The 25757-nt window shown below is 37.0% G+C and overlaps 1 protein-coding gene across 4 annotated transcripts in view; it reads right to left on the bottom strand.

Annotated features, from left to right (window-relative positions):
* Nucleotides 1-6080: 6080 nt before the first annotated feature.
* The window catches only part of slc2a9l2 (solute carrier family 2 member 9, like 2), a 34660-nt gene continuing 14983 nt past the window's right edge, over nucleotides 6081-25757 (bottom strand). For all 4 annotated transcript variants that reach the window (XM_073812123.1, XM_065274386.2, XM_065274392.2 and 1 more), the window contains 8 exons: nucleotides 25360-25505; nucleotides 23190-23322; nucleotides 20884-21071; nucleotides 20697-20807; nucleotides 18318-18419; nucleotides 14680-14755; nucleotides 11844-11971; nucleotides 6081-8159 (listed from right to left, as the gene is read on the bottom strand). In XM_073812123.1, the coding sequence (XP_073668224.1) occupies nucleotides 7896-8159; nucleotides 11844-11971; nucleotides 14680-14755; nucleotides 18318-18419; nucleotides 20697-20807; nucleotides 20884-21071; nucleotides 23190-23322; nucleotides 25360-25505 (1148 nt within the window). In that variant the 3' untranslated portion in view covers nucleotides 6081-7895. The remainder of the gene's footprint in view (nucleotides 8160-11843; nucleotides 11972-14679; nucleotides 14756-18317; nucleotides 18420-20696; nucleotides 20808-20883; nucleotides 21072-23189; nucleotides 23323-25359; nucleotides 25506-25757) is intronic.

Below are 25757 nucleotides of genomic sequence, written 5' to 3'. Positions count from 1 at the left end.
ACAGAGATGTTTTTTTTTCAATATAAAGATCATTTTGTTTTTTAATCGTGCTGTACTGCAGGTGTGTGTCTGTGTCCGTCTGCTGGTTTTACCGCAGTAATTTGCTGATTTTCAACGGTAAGCAGATTTTACTCTTAGGACATTTTGCATAAAATTTCTCAAAATTGACCGAATGCAAGCCAGAATGATTTATGTCTATGATAAATAAGATTTAATACAGAATGATGAGTGTCAGTGTAACAAGCTTCATTGCAGGACTCAAATGAATTCCTCAGGGGTCCAGAAACACACAAACACCACAGCACGGGTATTTCCAGTTTCATGTCCCTCAGGTAAAAGAGTTATTAATACATTCATCTGAATCCAGGCCAAACACCTGCTCTCCTTATCTGCTCGCTCCTGGCATGACAAATTTTTAGACATTCATGTGCCGAATCATTTCTCATCTGCACACAAACAGTACCCTGGGTTTCCCTATGCTGCCTTGCGCGGAAATTTATTCACGCTGCATATCTAGCATGGAAACCATGGACCAATTTTCCCCTCAAATAGGGAAACAATCACAGAACGGGGAGGGGGCAGCGAGACGATGATGACGTCTATGCAACACACCGAAACAGTTTTGTTTATCCAACAAAGTACAAAGACGCAAAGTTACTTTTCGATGCAGCCTTATATAGTGTTCTAAATTAAAAAAGCAACTTTGGGCGTTAAACAATTTCATATCCAAAAAGGATGTTTGGATATGGCAAGACATGATAGCCACGGAGTTTTATAGGACCAACCTGCTAGGCATCGTCGTTGTGTTGCTTTTCAATATCAACATACAGCTACCGGTTTAGTTGCTTAGCTTTCAGCTGTGTGCACACGTACCAAAAAGTTGTTGGTATAATTGAAACGATTGGTTATGAGCTATGTACAGACACATTTGATAGACATTCGTAGTGCCCAATAAACGGCTCTGGGCATTTGTAAACCACGCCTCAAATGCGAGAAAATGAGCATGTGGTTCCCAGACCACGTCTCATTCTCTATGAGACTGGTCTGGTGTTAGCCAGGCTACACAAACTGAGAAAGCATTTGACAAATTTTTAAATACAAATGAAATAAATCCACCTTGGATCTCACCTAGGTTGAAGAAAACACATTAAAGGAAAAATATAAAGAAGAAGATATATTCACAAGATAAATTCTATAAACATGTACAAGCGTGATGGCTGTACTATTGTGAAATGGAGATATGACAGTCACACACACACAAACGCATCCGGTCTGAGGTTTATTTCCTCCGTGTGGAACAGTTAATCACCGGATTCTTCTGACCTTCTAATGGAATTCAATCCAGGAGAAATAATTCATAATAAAATCCACCATCTGATCTGCTGCCAAAGCACAAAAATTTCCATTTCACAAACCAGAATGTCGTGTTGTCCTTTAACTGGAAACACTGATACAGACTCAATCAATAAAACAAATGTGCAGACACGCTGAGATAGTTTCATACTTTACTACAGAAAAAGATACAGGGTTATTATAAACAGACAGTTTAGGAGTTTTCATCGGACACAGGTTCTTCTACCCAGTCTCATGTAGATGCGTATAAATAGCACGAAGTGTAAAAATCGTGCAAAAAATACGCCAAATTCCACTTTGGTGTGCATATGATACGCCAGTCCTTCCCATTCACTTAAACGGCACATCTTTTTTTGTTGTTTTATTAATTGGTTTCTCAATTTGTTCTGTTTTTTAAACCATTTTTGCTTGGGTTTAGGGTGAGATTTGCTTAAGGAGGTTATTTAATATACAGGTTTCTCCATGTTTTTGTTTATATTTAAGCCATGGTTGCTTGGAGTTGGGGTTAGAATTGGGGTTTTGGTGTCATTTTTATATAACAAAAAGTTGTTCTAACCCTAAACCGAAGCGAAAATGGTAAAAAAAATATCATAAACAATTGGGAAACCAATAAATAAATGATAAAAAAAGATGCGCAACTCGGTGAGACTGGGTTGGGCTCTTTGCCGTGGTTATGCTTGGCCCAAAGTTAATTTCCGGTCTGTGATTATTTATCGATCTGGTTATAAACTGACATCTCGAACAAATGCCTTACGGAAAATAAAAATGTTTTGGTTTCCAAAATAGGTGGGGTGACGAGGGGATCACAGCTGTGCGGATTTGGCAGCCAGGCAAGAATGTAAGGATTTGTAGCTAACATTGTATACATTTATTTTACACAGTAATGTTATCTCAGTGTAATAGTTGATAAGCTTAAGGTATGATTTGAAGTAAGGTTATTTACTGGTTATTTATTTAGGTTGTTATAAGAAATAATTTACTATTAATCATTCAAAGAATTAAGTTTGGTCCACAAAAGCAGTTTCTTAATGTCGTTGCTGCTACAATCATCTATATCAGAGGTGCCCAAACTAGGGCCCACGGGCCAAAGTTGGCCTGCAAATGACCTTTAATTTGGACCGTCATGCCATGTTTGATAAGGATAAAAGGATAAACGTAATTTTTTAAATGTATATGCATACTTGAAGGTGTATAGCATGCATCACAAAACTCAACAAACTCAGGTACTACAGGCTAATAATGGCATTGGCACACAGACAAAAAGAAATTACAAAATTATTGGGAAAATTTCTTTTTTTACAACAGTTACCCTTGAAAATAAAACTGCATTAGTTATGCATAATCAGAGTAATGTTTGCGTATTTATTTTTTTATATTAGAAAATGATAAAGTATTTATCAGGGGAACTTTATCTTTCGGCCCACACTCAGGTTTAAATTTTGGCCCTTGGTAGAAAAATGTTTGGGCAACCCTGGTCTATATGATATACAATTACAGTTTAGTTTTCATATGCTTAGTAATAAGGCTGCTTGATTATGGGAAAAATCCTTATCACGGTTATTTAACACGATTACTTAATAACATGCACACATATGCACACTTCAATGCACTGTGTAGTGTTGTTGCAGAAGGCTACATGTGTTAAAGCAGCGGCGCCTCAGAAGTGCCTTTTAAACATGTCGGTCCAGCTGAACATGATTTATTTTTTAAACACGAGGGATACTTTGTTGAAATGCATATTACTTTACAAACATAAACAGGATTACCTAGGGATCTGACTTCGGACGTGCGAAAGAGATTGAGAGAGAGAGATGCAGCTGATTATATTTTAAACAAGAGGGAGAGTTTGCCTCAGCTCACTTGAAACATATAAAAATGAACAAATTCATAAAGATAACTACTTTGTGTTAGGAATCAAGCAGATGTGAGAGCGTGTGCACCTCGATTATCTTGTTTTTGCAATCAAAAATTGAAATTGAAAAACGATTAATTGTACAGTCCTAATGTAAATCTGAAATGAATGACACCACAGTAATGTTCAGCGGTCTATGAAATTATCAAAACTCTGTGTTCTGAATAGATACAGATGACTTCACAAATCATTCAGACATCTTAAATCTTTCATTAGAATTGTGCTGTAAGCAATGCTATTAACATTATGCACAATTTCTGCTACTTTGATGTGTAATATTCACTCTGAATTTCATTTCACAATGAATGATTATGAATGGGTTAGCATTAATGGTAATGATATCCATGACCGTTGTTCAGAGACACATGCGATTTAATCCAGCACACACAAAAGACAGAAATCCATCACAGCACACGCGTGCATCAGCTGTGAGCTCTTGAGAACAAGGTCAGATGCTGTAACAAAAGCCACATCCAATCACATGTGAGCAGCTCGTCCAATCAGCAATGAATGCTTACAATGTCACAGTGACCGCATGAACTGCAGTTCATTGCATGCACATTTTTTATACATTGCAGGGATTCTTCATAGATGTTATGACTTTTATACTGTACAAACTGTATATTCCACCTCATCTAACCCAACCCCTAAACTTAACCCTCACAAAAAATTCAGCATTTTTATATTTTCAAATAAACATCACAGTCCAAGTGGTTAAGAGTTTTACTATCTGGACCCCACAATGTATAGAAACCAGTACAGACACACACAAACGTGCATACACACACACGCACACACACGATAGTTGGATCTTTGTTGGTTAATAAAAAGAAGCGACTCAAATAGCTGCACAAGCCCTTAGGGACCGAGAACCAAATACTATAAAATGACACTTATACAACATCTAGAGCATGGGTCTCCAACCCTGTTCCTGGAGGGGAACTGCTCCAACCCCAGTCAAACACACCTGAACCTGCTTATCAAGTTGTTCAGAGCTACCTAAAAATTAAAGGCAGGTGTGTTGGGGTAGGGTTGGAACTAAATATGCAGGATAGGTGCCCTCCAGGAACAAGGTTGGAGACCCTAGAGACACACAGATGCCACATTCACACACTGATAACGTTGTCCTAGGATTGTAAAATTTTGGTTTATCCACACTCAAAAACAACAGAAAGATCCCACACACGATCAATCTTGCAATAGTATCAAAATTGTTATTAATTAAAAACGTTTCAGGCCATGGCCTATCAGGTATATGTCATGGACCGAAACGTTAACTAATAATTTTTTTTTGATACTTTTGCAAAGTTGATAATGTGCGGGATCTTTCTGTTGTTTTTGAATACCTGGGTTTCTGCAGGTATGAAGTGTAAAAATCGTGCAATACATATGCCAAATTCCACTTTGGCGTGCATATGATACACCATTCCTTCCCATTCACTTAAATGGCACATCTTTTTTGTCGCTTAATTTATTGGTTTCTCAATTTTTTTCTGTTTTTTAAACCATTTTTGCTTGGGTTTAGGGTGAGATTTGAGATTTGCTGAAGGAGGTTATTTAATATACAGGTTTTTCCATGTTTTTGTCTATATTTAAGCCATGGTCGCTTGGAGTTGAAGTTAGAATTGGGGTTTGGGTTATGATGTCATTTTTATATAACAAAAAGTTGTTATAACCCTAAACCCAAGCGAAAATGGTAAAAAATAGCAACAAAATTGAGAAACCAATAAATTAAACTACAAAAAAGATGAGCCATTTAAGTAAATGGTAAGGACTGGCGTATTATATGCACACCAAAGTGGAATTTGCCGTACACTGTAAAAAAATTCCGTAGAAATTTCAATGTTATTGCAGCTGGGTTGCCGGTAATTTACCGTAGATTTAAATGTGTTATTTTCTGGCAAGAGTTTGTTCAAAGTTAAAAAAAAATTAAAATATTAACAAGTCTTTATCTTTACAGAATAAAACTATACAATAATAGCCTCATGCAAAGCATTCTGGGAACCAGAAATCATCATCAACCTTTTTCTGTTTTTTGCTTCAGATTTTGTTTCATGTTTTGCTTGATGCTGTTTTTTTAGTTTTACTTTACTCTCTAAAGACAAAGACTTGTAAATGTTTAATGTTCATTTAACTTTGAACAAAATGTTGCCAGTAAAAAACATAAATTTAAATCTACGGTAAGTTACCGGCAACCCAGCTGCAATTTCTACGGAATGTTTTACAGTGTATGTATTGCACGATTTTACATTTCGTGCTATTTATACGCAACTCCATGAGATTGGGTTCGTCGAGACACCCTACAACAGTGGTTCTTGAAACTTGGAATGACTACAGATTTATAATCGCTACTAAAATGGCCAAAAATAAGAAACATCTTGACCTTTGCTTGTTTTAATGCATTTTTTAATAATTTTAAGTCATCTTGATTCAAAATACCTGTGGGTCTCGACCCCCTGCATGGAAAACACTGCCCTACAAGACGAAATGAGATACGAGATTGGGTTCAAGAGAAAAATTATTTTTAACCTTTGCTGATATTACAAGACAATTTTCACCTTTAGATTTCAGGTGAAGTCAATAATAATTGGTTCAAATAAAGTATTAAAACCAAACAAACACACGGTTTAATTTAAAACAATACTGTTAAAATATATAGAGGTGGTTTCCCAGACAGGGTTTGGATTAATCTATGACTAAATCTTATATTAGGAAACTTCTTAGAAACATACCTTACAAAATACATTACTGGTGTGCATCTTAACTCATGAAGAATGGCAGTGATATGTTTTATGACAAAAATTACTAACAGGTGTGCAAGGGTTATTGATGGTTTATTCACAATGGTTTATTTTTCTTTTTTGTAAATTTAACCATGTATAAATTTGCTTATAATTCTTCTTTGCAAAAGTACAGCCTTCAATCCTCAAAATAATCATTGACTGATGAGTTTCTAGAGAAAGCTGTTTATTTTGGCCTAATATAGACCTTAAGACATGCCAGTCTATTGGATCTATATAAAAAACAAACAAATAAAAAAACATTAAGCTTCTATGATCAAACCACTTAAAGGTGCCATTGAATAATAAACTGTATATACCCTGGCACAGATTAATATAAGAGTTGTGTACATAGTAATGACATATTTTGCACCTCAAATGCGTTTGTTTCCTCATTCTTATGTAAACATTGTGCATGCAAAAGATCGCTGGAAAACAATCTCAAGATTACACCGACTGTGACGTTACAGTTGAGATGTATGCCCCAACATTAAATTAATTACAATGTTGTTGTTACAATGCTGAAAACAAAGTTGTAACTGCTGAGTAAGCACTAAATACTAATTAACTCTTTCCCCGCCAGCATTTTTAAAAAAAAAGTTGCCAGCCAGCGCCAGCATTTTTCATGATTTTCACAAAAGTTTAATGCCTTCCAGAAAATGTTCTTCTTTAAATATATAAACAAACAATATATCAGATGAAAGAACAGACCCTCTGCTTTCAAACAAAAAAAAACCCGTTTCATTCTACCTTCATTAGTTCACTTGTAATCACCTCTCAAACTGAGATAATTCAATTTTTGCGAAGGATTTTTGATAGAGATTAGATGCAGAGCGATCTTTAAAACATACACAGAGTTCTTTCTCTTTCACGTGAGGTGCTACTTCTGGGTTGTATAAGTTGCGGAAGTGCGCCACCTGGTGGAAAATAGCGGTATTGCGGAAAGACGGAATATCTCGTCATTGGCGGAGAAGCGTTTTCTCTTAATTGGCGGTGAAAGAGTTAATGCTATATGCTAACGTTTAGGCAGAAGTTCTACTATTGACGTTACGGTTATGTTTGCAAGTCCATACTTTATAAGATATGTTTACTAATGTGAGCTTCTGGCATGAGCCTCAGAGCAGAACCAATCAGAGCAGAGCTCAATATTATTCATCACCCTTCCAAAAAGGGCAAAAATAGACCATTTTATTCTGAGGACAAATCTTAGGGTTGTACGATTCTGGATCATTTGTGCACTTAATAAAGTTACATACCTTCTATGCAAATATCAAAGAACAATTTAACAGATTATTTCAATGCATTCTTTGGCACCTTTAATGATAAATGTCTTTTAAATGTGGTGTTTGTTTTACATCAGCGAAGTTCTGACAATACAATGACTTCAGCTCAATGTCACTTTGGTGAACTGTAGTACCAATTTCCTTCCAAAAAAGCAAAATCTGTACATTATTCCAATCTTTTGGCTCTTCAGTGTAACGTCTCACCTACACACAACGGGAATGGACGAGTTTTTAGTCCAAGTGTCACCACAATCATTTCAGAGTCAAGACTGATGGAGATTAAACTACCATCAGTATTTATCACATATACCACATAAACACGCATTCAAAAACAACATAGAAAGCATTAAGGTAAACGCTGTGTTTTCTGAGGAATTTAATCATTACAAAGTCATATCAAGAATGAAATGCTGAAAATGTTTTCATTTAAACTGTCAAATAAAAAAGACTAAAATAAAGAGAAATTATGACGTAAAATGAAGATCTACTGATGATTATTTGAACCCTGTAAGATTGGCTCTGGATGAATGTTGTGAGATTGTGCTATCATGGACCATGATCGCTCCATCAGAAGGAGCTTTCCATTTCCACACAGGCATATTTAACCCCGTTGGCAGCGTGTGTGTCGGGCGGCAGGTGTCCGGTGCACTCCAGAGCCCCCTGCATCTCCGTGTCAGGAGTCTGATCCGAGACTCGATTGATTTTGGCAAAACTTTGGCTGATCTCCATAAAAGTTCTGTTTTTGGTCTCTGGTAGAATGATGAACAAATAAACTGCACCCGCCACACACACCACAACAAAGAGCAGGAAGGCAAACGTCTGCAGCGCCTCCTGCAGGCGCACACAAATATCACAGTGTTACACGCTTATACTGCATGCATAAAAAAACTACATCTGCAAAGCCGAGTCAAGTGCAGCAATCTGTAGTCTACTATTTAGGCAGCTACCTTTGAAGCAAGCATGCAAACTTAAAAGAAGCTTATATCAGTCCCTCCAGGATTTAGCGATTTATTTCTGTGATTTTTGCAATCAAAATGACGCAAAATGGTAATTTCAAAAAATGTGTGCAAAAATGTGACATTTTTTCTCTGTAATTAGGATATCAATGCTTGTCTAATATTTAATTAATATAAAGAAGTTCTCAAGTAATTAAATTATTAAGTATACACTGTTTGAGTGTTATTAACATAGACAGCTGTCACACAGTGGTTTTAAAAACTGGGTCGCCAGGATGATTGAAGGAAAATGTTATTAAAATAATTAACTGCTTCAGCCGCAAAAATGTTTGATATTAATAAGAAAATATGAATCAATCCTTATTGCCAACACTGAGAGGAGCATCGTGTAATCTTTTTTTTTGGTTTGAAAACGACTGACCTACAGTAATGCACAATAGCCACAAGTTTAAAACTACAGTTTTCCTTAACTGTGTTACTTGTGTGTTATTATTATACGTGTATGTGACTGTTTAAGTGGGCGGCAGTGGTTCATGTAGGTTGTCTACAAATCGGAAGGTTGGTGGTTCAATCCCCGGTTCCACCTGACCTTAAGCAAGACACCTAACCTCAGCTGCTCCCGACGAGCTGGATGATGCCTTGCATGGCTGACACCGCCGTCGGTGTATGAATGTGTGGGTGAATGTGAGGAAATATGTAAAGCGCTATGGATGGCAATGAGTCTATGAAAGTGCTATATAAATGCAGTTCATTTACCAAAGCCTGAAAGGACAACAGTTGGTCCTCATACGCTGACAGGTGGCATGTTTGCTAACGCTGAGATGAGATGATAGTGGACAGATGCCTTTCTTTCTCAAGAACTTAATATTAGGACTACAAAATAAAACATTTAAATGCATTATGACATTGCTTCACCTGGTTTTTGGCATTTATGTGAGACAGCAGGTGCGCCACACAGACCTTTTACGTGTGTATCCTGAAGAAAATAATGCATTGTAATAGCTTACAATTAAAAACTTTTGTATTAAAGAAGAGAATATGTGCTCAGGAGATTGTGATTGGCTGTTAACTGTGGGGACCGGGGGGTTGCTGTTAGTGGGGGGCAGCGTGCTGGAAAGAAACTAAAGAAAATAAAGCCAAAAATGTTCACCAAGTTGTCTACTCTGTATCACAAGTCATGACAATTATTTGATCATTTTATATAAAAAATTATGAAACATTTTGCAAGGAAATAACAAATTATGCAGGATCGCAAAAAAGTTTTTTTTTGTTGATTTTGCGTTGTGTTCCGTGATCACAAAATCGCGAAAAACTGGAGGAACTGTTATAAAAGCACAGTGATACAGGAGCAAATATCCATCCACAAGATTCTGTGTCGAGTTAATTATTGGTTTATTACAGAATCTATTTGACATTAGATTGATTTATTTATTAAAAATACATCTGCTTTATGAGCACACATGGAACTGCTCTCATGGTAGGCAACCTTCTAAACAGAGTTACGGACTGATGTGTTTATATTGACTCTTAACAGAGCAGAGGTAAACAGGGTTTACTATATTAATCTAGTTAAATCCTTCAGCCTATTTAGGTCAGATTTTATAATTAACACTGAACTAGTTATTTTATTACAAAGAAATACAAAAGCAATGTGAACATGAGTAATGGTCATCTCACACTCCTATATGAAAGATTATTAAAGCTACAAAAATATTCAGTCCAACTGAATGAAACTGTCTCTGTGCTCTGATAATCTGACCTGCCTGGATTATGATGGAGAATCAGATTATATGTGCAAGACCACAAACCACACACACGCATGCGCACACATACAAATTCTGGTTTCAATGTTTAGTGTGGACATTCCATAGATGTAATGGTTTTTATACTACACAAACTGTATATTCTATCCTTCCCCTAACCCAAACCCCAGCCATCACAGCTTTCACTACTACAGATTTTCAATAAACATCATTCTGTTAGATTTATAAGCTTGTTTCCTCATAAGGGCCTTAAAATGTCCCCACAAGGTCAAAAATGTACTGGTATTCCTATACTGGTCCCCACAACGTTGATAGTTACCAGGTACACACACACACGCACGCACGCCAGGAAGGCGTCATTGTTATGCTTGAATAAAGACTTTCTCAGTACTGCATGCTTTATTTAGCACAAACTACAGGGACATGAGGACAAACATTTTAGAAATAAGGGAAATTATATAAAATAGGACTATTATGAAATGTAAATGTAATGTAAATAGCAGTGGTGGCTCGTGACTGCTCATCCGAGGGGCGCAAATTCAAAATAAGTGTTCGGAGTGTCATGTGTGTTGCTTGTGTTTTCAAAATATGTGTTTGTGGCATCATGTGAACCATGTGCATCACGTGTTTTGTCAAAATAAGTGCCTGCTGCACACGTGTCAAAACCGTTTATGATAAAAGAGATGCTCACGTTCACAAAATACACTCAAGACACTCCCTTAACAGTAAACTCTGATTACGCATGAGATTATGCGAGTATCTGGCAAACGCAAGCGTCTCTTTTATCATAAACCCTTTAGACGCGTCTGCAGCAGGCACTTATTTTGACAAGACACGTTATGCACACAGGTTCACTCGATGCACAGAACACATATTTTTTAAATTATGAACCACACAAATGATGGGCTACATGTTGTGACAAACTTTGCATCGAGCGCCCTTGAAAAAAGAAATCACCGGCCACCACTGGTAAATAGAGCATAAGATTTACATTAGCATTTAAAAAATGTCCATAGGATTGTTATCAGTTCTACTTATAACCATTTTTTAAATGGACCACAAGTCACACGAGTATATTTATAGCAATAGCCCGCAATACATTGTATTGATTGAAATTTTTGCTTTTTTATGTCAAAATCATTAGAATATTAAGCAAAAATCATGTTCCATGAAGATATTTTGTAAATTACAAACCTCAAATATTTTAAAAATATTTTTGTCAATAATAATATGTGTTGCTAAGGATTTCATTTGAACATTTTTTCCAATATTTCAATTTTTGTATCCTAATTTTCAAATCCTAACAAACCATACATCAATGGAAAGCTTTTTTATTGCACTTTCAGGTAATGAATTAATCTCAAATTCAAAAATGGTCATGGTCAGATTGAATGTCAGATCACTTCTCAATCAGAAATTTCTGAATGGAAAGATGACTGAATTGGTAACAACTGCATCAATTTAAAACCTTATATACTAAGGTGACTAGATTTTTTAAATGAAAAGTGGAAACATTTCCTAGTTCAATGGTCAAACAAAATATCATTAAAATATTATTTGTTATTATCTATAAATTAAACATTGGGGACAAAACCTTTTTGAATGTTTTCGTCTTTTTATTGTCTGAGGTTTATTGGCAGCACAAGGGTAACCTACACGATTATAAGCAGGTGGCTGTAATGTTATGGCTGATCAGTGTATGTGGGTGTATGTAGGATACACACATCTATCTCCAGTGTGAGTTAAAATCATCTGTTAGAGATAACTCTAGATTAAATCATATGTGTGTGTCTCACCTGTATAAAGGGGAAGAGCAATCCTACAGCAAAGTTTGACAGCCAGTTCACGGTTCCAGCGATCATGAACGCAGCCGGACGATTCGTCTGTTCAAACAGTTCACCAGTCAAAACAAATGGGATGCCACCTAACAAAACAGACAGATGTCAGTTTCTTGGTATCTGTGTGAGAGAGGAGACAGAGCTGCAGTAAACACTGAAACCTCCTTATCACTGTGAAATATCATGACAACCAACTCGTGTGGACATTTTACTGCTGCTCACTAACTAAAAAAAATCACAAATTGTCAAATAAAGTCAAATATATTCCATAGTAGGAAAACGAATATTATGAAAGTATTGTGATAAAGGAGATATTTTGATAAATGATGGTTAGCACACAGTTGACCGTACCCATTGAATTCCATCGTATTTGTTTTTCCTACTATGAAAGTCAATGGTTACAATCAGCTGTGTGCTTACCATCATTTATCAAAATATATTATTTTGTGTTCATCAGAAAAAAGAAATTCATACTGGTTAAAAACAACATGAAGATGAGAAAATGATGACAGAATTTTCATTTTTGGGTGAACTATTCCTTTTACAGCACATTAGCTGAGGTATTTTTTGGAAAGCAGTCTCGGCACATCTGGATCACTCCCTTAGAAATTACCATCTGCACTTACACACGCAACACACATACACACACGCTTTGCTATATCATTACATAAACTGTAGAAAAACTGATGACATCACTGCTGACTTTGTGGGCAGAGCACCTGATGTCACGACTCTCCACATCTCAAGAGAGATAAACCCATCTCTAACCTCAAGCTCTCTCTTTATCTTTATGGAAATGAATCACTTTGAACAGTTTGAATGAATCTTAAATGAAAGCTCTGCCTCTAGTGCACTCTGTACATTCACAACACTCAGCTCTTCTCCTTACACAACATCTAATCACCCTGAAGCTCCTCTCATTGCCTTAACCAGACGTTGACTACTACAGACCAATCTGCTTTTTCATTCCAGTGGAACTCAACATGTTACAGTCATTAAAGAGATTGGAATCAGCTGATCACGAAGATAACAAATCGGTTATCGGTATCGCCTGCAAAAATCCTGATCGGAGCATCCCTAGTATAAATCCTGGTTCTGTTGTTGATATGTTGCTGCTGTTTGCATGTTCATATTAAATAAAATGTTAGTGTTGTTTTTATTGGGTTACAGACAACTGTCAGCTGTATTTTTACTCAATGACAGTTTAATCTAAAATCTTATCAGTTAACGGTTAATGTTCAGTTAATAACCTGCTGTTGTCAGTCTGGAAAATTAACTGAAATGAACATCCCTATAGTAAATGCAGGGTTCCCACTCTTAAGTCAAATGTCAAATTCCCTGACTTTCACTGATTAAAAAGCTGAATTTCCATGACCTATTTTGGGGATGCCGTGAGCCTGGATAATGTAGTGTACCACGCAAGTTTATAAAAATGTAGTTTAAATACGTGAAATAAATAAACAGCTGTTTAAATTGTAATCAGCCTGGACTCGGAAATAGTATTCCTTACATCACAAGTTAACAAGCGGATTACATTTTGATAAATGAAAACTAAAATTTAAAGCAACAAACAAAATACTTGATATTCCATCAGTTGGACAAAAAATATATACAATTCCCTGACTTTTAATGTATGGAAAAGACCTTTTAAAATTCCTTGATATTCCAGAAATTCCACGACCCGTGGGAACCCTGTAAATGATGCAAACCACAATCCCACTGTGAAAAACTGCTCTTCTTCATTCAGCAGACAACTCTGATTGCTTGCAGTTTCTAATTCATATACAGAGAAACAATTAGATTTTTAATTTAAAGCCTGTTTAAAACGTTTAATCGTTTGATGCATAAACAATCTGGCTATGATGTTTCATCCAAACTCTCATGAGAGACCTTAAAGTTTTACCCATAATTCCTTTATAATGTCATTGACAACATGAATAAATAACTAGACAGGGATGTGTTAAAGTATAAAGGGTTACAAGGAATTATACAAAATACAGTTCCACAACTGCAAATAAATATTTATGACGAGTAAAATCTGACTGCACACACACACACACACACACACACACACACACACACACACACACACACACACACACACACACACACACACACACACACACACACACACACACACACACACAAGCAATCAAGCACTCACACACACATACACAAGCAAGCGCATGGACACACGCATGCATGCGCACACACAAGCAAGGGCATGGACACACACACACGCAGACACACACAAACAAGCACACACACACACACACACACACACACACACAAACAAGCACACACACACACACACACACACACACACACACACACACACACACACACACACACACACACACACACACACACACACACACACACACACACACACACACACTGATGGCTGATCCTGTTAACTGTCTGTCCATCATGTTTCCTTCATTTAATTCTGTGTGTTTTCTCTCAGGTGTGCGTTTGTCTGGCCTGTCTCAGACACTTTCATGAATATTTATTTCTCTGGTCCTGTCAGAAGACAGATATTCAAATGAGATGCAAATCTGCTAGCATCAGTGGCATTGTCTTAATTCCTATTTTCTTTTCTCCTATCATATGATTACCCTGTGTAATAAACTCAATTCTTTGAGATTCTGTTATATCACTTATTTTGGTTAATATGATGGATTTATATAACTGCTGGATATTATCAAACGAAAGACTTCAGGTTTAAATGCTTGAAAAGTTTAAGGGTCTCAATAGTGTGTGTGTGTGTGTGTGTGTGTGTGTGTGTGTGTACCTGGGCCAGAGCAAAAGGAAGCAATCAGAGCAAGGATGGAGACAAAACTAAGATATGGCATCCATGAGAATCGATCCTATGGACAGAGAGAGATTCACACTCATGTAAGCAGTCGGTCATACATTAACAGTCAGGGCTCGATATTAACGCGCTTCTCTGGGAGAAGTGAATGTTTTGGTAAGTCAGAGAGAATTTTACTTGCTCAACAGACCAAGAAAATTGAAAATGCTCGCCACAAATAGATTTTTGCACAAAGCGTTTTTTTACTACCTATTTCTTACATGACCGGTTCTGTACACACCCATGGCATCAGTTGCTCCACTGTGACTCTGACCTCTCATAGCCTTATTGGACTTTCTGTCATTGTTGGACAGAAGTTACAAAACTGCAATGTACACCACCACACAGGTCCATCCACTTTCAGCGTCACAGCCTTTTTTAACTTGCGCACAGTTCCGCAACCTATTTATTTATGTGTTATATAGCCTTTGTTCTACACCTATTTTGGGATTGTTTAGAGCCCTTTGAAGCTGCATTGAAACTTTCAACTGTTAAGGTCCAATAGATGGGTTGCTAGGCGACGTCATCACTGCTTGCGCATGCAACCGAGAGGCAGAAAGAAGAGACGTGCCTTGTGTTGTAGGTAGTAGCGGTGACTGTAAGTCAAAATGCCAAGGAGTTGTTGCGTGGATAATAGTACCAACAGAGGCTCTCCCTACTGGCTTAACTTGCAATCTCATTACTGATTGGCTGACTTTGCTGCCACTGAAAAAATGTAGCCAATTATTTTAAAACGGAGGGGCAGTGAGATACCTGTGATGTCATAAGCATCAGTTTTTCAGATTGGGCCGTTTTCTGGCTGACATTTCTAAAAGAGGAATTTCTATCAGACTGAGATGTTTAGCATGTCTAGCACTTTTTGTATGTTTGTGAATGTGGGTAGACTACCATTATTCAACAAAGACAAGGTAAAAATGCTTTTTCATTCTCTGTCCCCTTTAAGGTTGTTGCAGTAGCGGAACAGCTCACCAATTGAGCTTTCTGCCTCCTGGATGCGCACAAACCCTGTAATGTTTGTAAACCTGCAACCCGTCTATAAAGTCCACTTTACGGAAAAAAATCCTGGAATGTTTTCCTCCAAAAAATGACTTTCTTTTTTAAGAAAGAAAGACATAAAGCATGGTTACTGCAGGTTTCACCAAGACAAATTAATTTTTTTAAGACCATTATGAATTAATTTTAAGATATCAAGACAATGAATTCCAAATTTAAGTATGCATCCATGTGTTTTTTTAAGACCTTTTATCTTTCATGACAAAAAAACAGATGTATTTTCTAGGGGTGTGAGGAGACACTTACCCACAAGACGAAACGAGACATGAGATTTTCACGAGAATAAGATGAGACAAGATTCTTACACTTTGCTAATATAAGTAGACAAATAAAACAAAGTAAAATAAGTAAATAAAGTAAATAAGTCTTAGCAGCGCCCCTGCTAACAATAATTACTGATTAGGGCTGCACGATTTGGGCAATTTTTCCCATTGCGGTTATTCATGCTAATATTGCGATGTGCGATTGCGATTATAATAAATGGTATCATGAGTCAACTTGATGGGTTTTAACCCTAAGAGCCCTAAGGTCATTTTTACAATGTATTGTCCGTCTGGTTTTATTTTCTTAAAAAGCTTGTAAAACATCAACCCTGTAGTGCACAGACAATCTACAAACATCTTTTTTTTCAGGACAAGTTGGACTGTCAGAATATGTGTGTTGTATTGATGTCACATGAATGTAAAATAAGTTATGGGACCATAAAGACAAATAAAAAAATAAAACAGAAATTGAATCAATTATATATTTATTGTAATCACACACAAAATAATAAAAGCTAAGCTTTTTTCCTCTGTAAAACAGTTGTCTCATGTCTTTGGAGTCCTTGAGCACAGAAATGAACATTATAAATTATACAGATCAAAAATTATTTAAATTTTTACAAAAAAAGTCCAGGCGCTTTCATTACATTTATTGATGCAAAGCCTCAAGCCACATGCGTGATGACGCACACATGCGTCATGACGCACACATGCGTGATGACGTACACAAACAAAAAGCATCAGTGGACATTGTAGCATTTAGCTAGCGGTAAACCCGATAGAAAAATCGATAAATTATGGACATCAAGTGGATACATCTAGGATGTAAGAGTTTGGATGCATTGCTGAACAACTCCGAAAAGAGGGACAAGTTTCAGGCTGGATAAAAAACTTTCTGTAAAAGCTAGAAAGACACCAAATATATCCCCGTGATGGCTAACTCCTCAGCTATTAGCAGAAAAAAACGGTAAGAAGCTACGTTTTACGGTTATTAAGTTATTTAAATATGAATCAGAGGTGCCGTTTTCAATCGTCGACGATTGATTAGGTTTCTGAGGGTTAAGGAAAATCCACACACAGTTTAGTGATAATGCTAAAATGTGTATTTGTAAAACTAGAAATGTTTTCGTATTGCCACGTGATGTAGCAACTGCTCAGTGTCAGTAATCCTAAATCCAAAATACTGCCATACAACAGCATAGAGTTTTTTTTTTTAGCTACCAGATCACTGTCAACCTCCTCTGCATCCATCTTCGCTCTGGTATTTCCGCGCTGCACACACACAAGTGACGACGCACACCACACAGGTGCATGTCACACATGCACTACCTTTTTTGTTCGTTTTTCTTTCTTTTTATAAACAGCAAGGAAAATCATCAAACTGTTATCAGAAAGTTGGTGTTAACAAGTCCACACATGGATTTATTTAATATAATTGCAACATTTTGCTGTCATATAATTGCACAGGCTGACATTGCGATTGCGATTGCGATGCGATTAATTGTGCAGCACTATTACTGATGATCAAGTAATCTGATATTTTTGGCCATTAAAAGTAAAAAGCGTTTTAAACGACAATATTTGAAGAGTTGGGGGTTTGAAAACAAGAATTTATTTTTTTTTAAACATGTTTAATATTATGCTTTTATTGTGTTTTATTGTGCTATTTAGCTGTAATTTTTTGTTATGAATGCTTAAATCAAAACAAACCGACTGCAGTTTTATTGATATTAATTGAAATGCCAAATAAAAAACAAGATTTTTTAAGTGGTCTCGTTTTAGAACCAAACTCTTTCTTTAAAACAATTATTTTTTTCTCATCATTTAAGTATCAAAACCAAATAAACACATGGTTTTATTAACAAAAATGTAAAAAAATATATACGGGGTTTCCCAGACAGGGTTAAGATTAATCCAGGACTAGATCTTATATTAGGACATTTAAGGAGTTTCTTAGAAACATACCTTACAAAATACATAATTGGTTGATAACACCAGACAATGTCAAAATGTATTTAATATTTACTTAGATGAAAGATACTTTAGCTTCAGCCATTGTTTAAATTTAATGTTTGATATAATGAAGTTGAAATATTGGTGTGGAGAATTATTAACGTTTATGCATTAATACTCTTTATCAACTGAGCTACAGTCAGCAACACAGATTATTATTACTGAAATAATAGGATTGACAGTCCGGCTGACAGACACAGTGGTATGACCTGCAGTATGTGTGTGTGTGTGTGTGTGTGTTTTATTTACCTGGAAATTCAGGAAGACTGTCAGAAGACTGAAGCAAACGGCCATCGCTGAAAAGCCAAAAATTAATAACGGTCTGCGACCAACTTTCTCTATCACTAAACCCTGAGAGACAGACAAACAACACAGACATACAGACAGTGTGTGAATGATGCTATGTGTATGTGTACAATAAAAAAAAAACACACATCTAAAAATGCACTTATTTCACAACGCGTGTGATGTACACTGACATTTAATTGGCATCGTAGCTGTTGTATTATTCATATTTGTATAATTACTGTTACACGTTCATGCTCTGCTGAATGCTTGATTCTGATTGGCTGTTGTTGGATAGTTTTCAGATAATAAAATTCAAGCATCACTTCAGTAATAAATTGGCATATAACATAAATAACACATTTAGACTTTTGAAGCATTATGAGCACATGCATAATATAGAGACTACATAACCTGAAAACCACAATCCATCCGTCTCCATTGACTTTATATTGCGAGAGGCTTCCTCATTGTCATTTCTGTTTTTTAACAAAAACAGAATAATGCATAAAAGCTGCTGTGTGACAGGATGTACAGCTAACAAGCCAAAAAAACAGAAATAAGTTTTTATAAGCTGTCAACCCCAAAAAACGAGCGTTTAAAGACACAAAAGTGGAAACAGGCAACTTTTCATAGTACTCCTATTAGTAGAACTGCGCCCACTAGAGGGAAACGTCGTCGGCGATCCACTTTTGTCTCATTAAATGCTGGGATTTACGGCTTGACAGCTTTTAAAAACTTATATATATTTTTTTTTTTGGCTTGTAAGCTGTACATCTTGTCACACAGCAGCTTTTAGGCATTATTCTGTTTTTTGTTATTAGCCAGAAATGACAAGGAGGCGGCCTCTCGTGATACAAAGTCAATGGAGACGGTTGGAGTGATTTCCCCCCTGGTGGGCGTGGTTTTCAAATTAGCATCTGTCTCTATGCATAAAATATCTGCATAATATTTGCTAGCAATGCAACATTTCATTAAATGGTGAGGAAGTGACATCATCTGGTCTGTTTCTACAGCATGACATGTACAGTAAATCTCCATCTATTGTATTATAGTGTGGACTGCAATGATGCTATCAAACTTATTCAAAATAAACAGACAATTTCCTGTAATTTACTGGCAAGAATTTGCTCAAAGTTCAATCAATTTTAAATATTAACAAGTCTTTATCTTTCCAGAATAAAACTATACAATAACAACCTCATGCAAAGCATTCTGGGAACCAGAAGTCATCATCAACCTTTTTCTGTTTTTTGCTTCAGATTTTGTTTTCCAGAATGTTTTGCTTGATGCTGTTTTTTTAGTTTTACTCTATAAAGACAAAGACTTGTAAATGTTTAATGTTCATTTAACTTTTAACAAAATGTTGCCAGTTAAAAACATAAATTTAAATCTACGGTAAATTACCGGCAACCCAGCTGCAATTTCTACGGAATTTATTTACAGTGCAGGTTGCAGGAGGTCTTTCTAGTGATGTCCATTGTTTCATCTCTCTTTATGCAGAAATCCCAGAATGCTCTCTGATTTAGTGTTCTCACGCCATGCTAAAAGGGCAGATAACCCTTTAAATTTCCCATGAGAAGAAGCTCTCTCCCAAAACTAATTATAACCACACATTCACACACAACACACATATTGTGATAGGCTTTCATTCAGGTCCTTTACACTATCAGATCACAGTTCACAGATGCATGTTCTATATATATTTTTCAGTATTGCACAGGTGTGCCGTACTGTCAGTATCTGGTGCTGGAGGACCACACACTAGAGGTCTTCATAAGTCCACTTAGATCCGAAAAACCGAGGTCCAACGCGAGACCCATGCGGGTTCATTTCAAAAAGTTTCATGTGTGCAAATTTAAAATGAATGTGTTTCTTTATGTGTGTGCATCAAGCCTTTTTCCAACCCCTGATCGCTTTGCCAAGAGCGCTTGCAACATCGTGTTTTCGTTGACCCAGACCTGTCAATGACTTTTCAATGCACATTTTAGCGGTAACCTTGATGTCGTCCTCAGATAACAAATGAAAATAAATAGAGCAGCGGGTTAATTTTCAAAGGTTTGTCACGGGCCGGGTCTTTCGTTAAAAAATGTATTTGTGCATGTCGGGTTCGGGTAAAAAGTGATTTGGATAATTTTGTGTCCGTTACATTTATTTAGACCCGAGAAGACCTCTACCGTACACCTTCATGGTTTGCTTCAGAAACCAAAGTTTAAGGTAAAATAATTTTCACATTTTGGGCTCTAAAATCTCAGTTTCACTCCTAAAACCAGAACGTTTGGCAAACCAGATCAAAAAACTGTGAAAACACACTGAAGTGGATCTGGAGTAGGTTCAGCTCACCGATACGATGGCTGCCAGCGTCTCGATGCCGCCCGTGCTGAGCGTGATGTATGGAATAAGGGACTTTTTGAAACCAGCATCCTCAAAGATCCCGTTAGTGTAATACCAGATCTGTAAATACAAGGAGTAATTAAAAATGACCGCAGCGATCAGATGTGTGCTATTCTGATATGTGTTATAAACTGACAGCATTGAGTCCACAGAGCTGGTAACAGCTCATGACCACGATGACAGTGATGAGCTGCCAGCGGACCGCTCGCTTTCGAAAGAGCTCCAGCACAGACGCCGGCCGCTGCGTGTTCTGAGTTCGACTCTCAGCATGGACCTCCTCCAGCTCACGAGACACATCTTTACGACCCAGAAAAACCTGAAATGCTAATAGTCAGACGCATATAGGGAGACATCAAGTCTTGGAAAGACATTTAGAGTTAACAAAATATACACAGACACAACTGTGGATTGCATTTATTTTAGATTTAGTCTTATATACATGTCATATGTCATTATTAAACTGAACTGTGATTGGTTACATTGTCAAGACTGTGATGACACACACACGCACATGCACACAGTTTCCGGCACATTGACTTTACATGGGAGGGGAGTCCAGGTATACTAACGGCTTCCCAAGTATATTTGGTGTCACATACCAATTTTGTAGCATCCATCTGTGATATTGAAAATATCTGCTATCGATGAACTAGTATCTGCGCTTCTGCATTGTCATTTCTTTCCCAACTAGTTGTAAGCGTGTATCTCACCTCTCCAGAAGAGATTGGCATGGGAGGGTGCCCTTTCTTTTCTTTGAATTTGGTGTGCGAGCAAATTTGTTGTCTTTCTTTCTCTCTATCTCTAATGATGATTTCAGTGCGCAGAAAGCGAGTTATATTCTTCAATATTTGTAAACTTGAGCCTTGCTTTCTGAATGGCAGGGTTTAAATAGGGCCATCCAGAGCTGAGCCCTGGCACATATATAGGCCTTGCTCTGGTCCGCGCCATTGCACGTACCCATAAGTGCGTGTGCACTGATGTGAAGCAAATGTTATGTGTTTTCATTCATTTCTATGGAAGGTAGGCTTCACGCTCATGAGTGCTTTGCAGCTCAAATGCTCCCCCAACTGGGGGCATCCGTGACATAAAACAGAATGTGCGACCGGGTTTTCACAGCTCATTTGCATGACATGTCAATTGTTTTTTATTACCATGTGCTCCATCCACCGATTGGCCTACCACACAAACACATTTCACTCAAGGCCGCGAGCAGGTGCGGGGTCATCGCAAAGATGAGAGATAAAAGCAAGTACTGCCTTTTTCATTGTGGGTAGGGAAACAGTGAAGAGATTGTTTAGGTGGTACCACAGGTAGTAGACCACTTTTTTGTTGGTGGGTAATGACTGCCAATTCTTCCCGCTACCAGCGCAAGTATATTTCAGATCTATGAGAAACACTACATGCGCACACACGCACGTACACAAACACTCCTCTGGGAGCTTCAGCTCATGTCCACCGATGAGATTAAGTGTGTTTTGACTTTGAAACTCTTTCCCTCAGGAGTGTGTGTTTGATTTAAGTTCTGATCTTTATCTTTAACACACAACCTCAATCTGTCAATCTGTACACAAATGAACTAACCAAAACACTTCAAAGACCATAGAGAGATAGAAAGAGAGAAAGAAAAACAGAGATACAGGCAGAGAAAGAGAGACACAAACAGACAGTCAGATTTGACCTAAGGATGTTCATATTGACTGGTTAACCGAAAGTACGAATTTATGACCGATCGAAACATGCCTACAGACATTTCACAAGTTTTCTATCCTTAATTTGTAAATGTCCTGAATCATTTCGGCCCTGACGGTCTGGTGAGTAAATAATTTGTTTGAGAAAATCATTTGTACTGCATATGTGTTGAGTATGGTTTGGAAGCTGCACGGAGACCCGCGTTTATGTGCAAGATGACGTGGTCCGTGGTCTATCTCCGTTTCGAGCCTGTACAGACAGACCTTTGCTGTTCACCTCTGTCCAAGACCCTTAACATAAACATCTTTCTTTTTACATAAATAGAGAGAGAAGACGCAACAACAAAACTATGTCTTGCTTTAGAAATGGCAACTGTAGTAGATGAAAAAGAGACAATCTGCCCTCTTTGGATATTAATCCTCTGGACTTATTGCATGCTGTTTGATAATTTAATGTTGCTTGAAAATTGTATAATGCTTGAATCCTGGTTCTGCTGTTGCTGCTGTTGGCACGTTCAAATAAAATAAAATTCTGGGTTTTTACTCAATGACAATTTTATATGAAATATTATCTATTAATGTTCGGTTAACAAGCTGCGATTGTCATTCGGGAAGATTTACTGAAATTAATATCTCTAACTTGACCAATGTTAGACCAGGACGTTTCTCTAATCTCAAACTTTAATTTTATGAATTTGTTAAAAAATATGAATTTCAACAACCCTCCATCTTAAATGTGTGTGTATGACAGCACCTCTCTCCGCTCGAGCCTCATCCCGTCGTTCTATCAGCAGAAATCTTGGACTCTCGGGCAAGAAGGGAAGGACACACAACTGCAGCAGTGCAGGAACAGCCAGGAATGCGAAGAGGAAGTTCCATCTGCTTTCCTGCAAAGAAAAAAAAACATCCAATCAAAGTGTCTGATATTACACAAAACAACAGCAGATGTGCTTTATTCACAATATTGTGGCCAGTCTGATGTTCTTTGTGTGTCTGAAGTTTCTTTTAGATGCATTGTAAATATCTGAAACTATCAAAAAATATGATATGACATGGTGCCAGCCAGGTAGGGAGGCGCAGATACAATATTTGTACGTGCCGGACATGTCAATTTGCGCTGGTTTTCTTCGAAACCTGGGTCTTTGTCCTGGAGGTCACAGCATCATCTGCAGACCTTCACAGGAGCATTGCGAACCAAACACACACCTGCATGATGAGTAATGTCAAAGCCTCAAGCATCAGACCATTATTTGATCAAACGCTGACAGACAGGTTTAAATCAGGGCGTGAGGATTTGTTCAGGTCACCTGTTGTCTGGGGCAATCAACTTGCTCTGCCCTGTATCCTGATGTTTCTCTGGGAACGCTGTGTTTTATCCTGACTGGAAACCATCACATGGGACAAAAGCCCACTGGATGTGAACAGACAGATATCTGATGTGTTAAAGCAATTTGTAGGTTTACGAAGCACTGTTGTGGTTGATTCGATTTCCATTAACAATATCACACGACTTACTTGTACTTCATTGCATTTCAAAAGCATCAACATTTTAAAATGAAGGAATAATAAGATTTTAAAACAAACTATAATGAATACTCATAAATGGTTTAGCTATTTAGCTCTAGGCCATTATGAACAGAAAAGACAATGTTAGCAGCACATTAGCATTAAATTTAACAGTAGGAGAAAACAAAAAAAGTAAGAGAAAAGTAATTTTGACCTTTTTGTGCTATTTTTGTCTTCCGGGATTAAAATCTACATCGTATGAACTATCGTAGCTCTAATGAAAGCTGACATTTGCTGCTAATGAGCACCTTGACCGCTATCACCCCGCTGGCTTGCTTACTGGGAGACTGCTGACATTAGCTTAACCCAGTATTTGGAATTGGAGGATTACTTATTGCATTATTATATCACTAACAAAATTTAATACCTCCATGTACTTCATCCTAGACTATGTGTTCATAATATAGCTTGAAATGGAGTGCTACATATTATTTTATTTAAATGAAAAATTAATTTGAATAACTCCATGTAACTTCAACTACTCCATCCTAAACTATATTTAAAACTGTAGTACTTTGTTGTTTGTAGCTTTTCTGTTTTGTTTTTTTGTTTCTATTTCATGTGAAGATGCTTTGGAATGATGAACAATTGTGAAAAGTGCTATATAAATAAAATAAAATTGAACCTCATGCCAACACACATTTACATATCAAGGTTCCCATTCTAAGTCAAATATCAAATTCGATGACTTTTCCATGAATAAAAAAGCTTTTTTATAAAAAAAGTTTATAAAAATGTAGCTTAAAGGAACAGTATGTAAGAAATTTATATCAATTAATCATAAAATGGCCCTGAAATGTCACTAGACATTAAGAAATCATTTTCATTTCAAATACTTATATCATTCACAACAGTGGTCTGGCCAGGATATTGCCATTTAAAAAGTGGAGTTGCAGCCCTCAACTGATGTTTATGTTTTCATGTTGTGTATTGGCCAACAGTTGTGTGATTGCAGTACCAGTTTTAGCCACAAGTTTTGTTATTGCAATACCAGTTTTGGCCACAATCCTACATACTGTTCCTTTAAATGAATAAACAGTACCAATAAACAGCTGTTTAAATTGTAGTCAGTGGAAGCTTGGACCCGGAAATGGTATTCCTTAAGTCACAAGTTAACAAGCAGATTACATTTTAATGAATGGAAACTAATAATTAAAGCAACAAACACTTTGACAAAAAATATCAAATTCCCTGACTTTTAAGGTCTGGAAAAGACTTTTTAAAATTCCTTGAAATTCCAGACCCTTGGGAACCCTGCCACAATATGACAATTTCTGTGTTTGACAGTGGTCAAAATATCACACAAGAGCATATGGTTGCATACCCACACACCTGCACACACCCCTACACACACTCACCTGTCCAAATATTTCAGGTAAGCCCAACACCTGTCCAGTAAAAACACCCAGACAGATGAAGATGGCATGAAACTGACCAATGAGACCACGTACTTGCCGGGGTGAAATCTCACCTAGATACATTGGCAAAACACTCAAAGACACACCTGAGAGAGAGAGAGAGAGAGAGAGAGAGAGAGAGAGAGAGAGATAGAGAGAGAGAGAGAGAGAGAGAGAGAGAGAGAGAGAGAGAGAGAGAGAGAGAGAGAGAGAGAGAGAGAAATGTATATAATTTAAACCTTTTTATAGGTGCCATTATTAATATCATCTGATGTTTCTGGTACCTCTATGTAATTTTGAACCTTTTGTGCTATTTTCATCTTCTGGGATTAAAATCTACATCATATAAACTATTGCAT

This window comes from Paramisgurnus dabryanus, chromosome 16, assembly GCF_030506205.2.
Source record: "Paramisgurnus dabryanus chromosome 16, PD_genome_1.1, whole genome shotgun sequence".
NCBI classification, from domain to species: Eukaryota; Metazoa; Chordata; class Actinopteri; order Cypriniformes; family Cobitidae; genus Paramisgurnus; species Paramisgurnus dabryanus.
The sequence above is the reverse complement of the archived record's forward strand: the minus strand, read 5'-3'. Positions and strand labels throughout refer to the sequence as shown.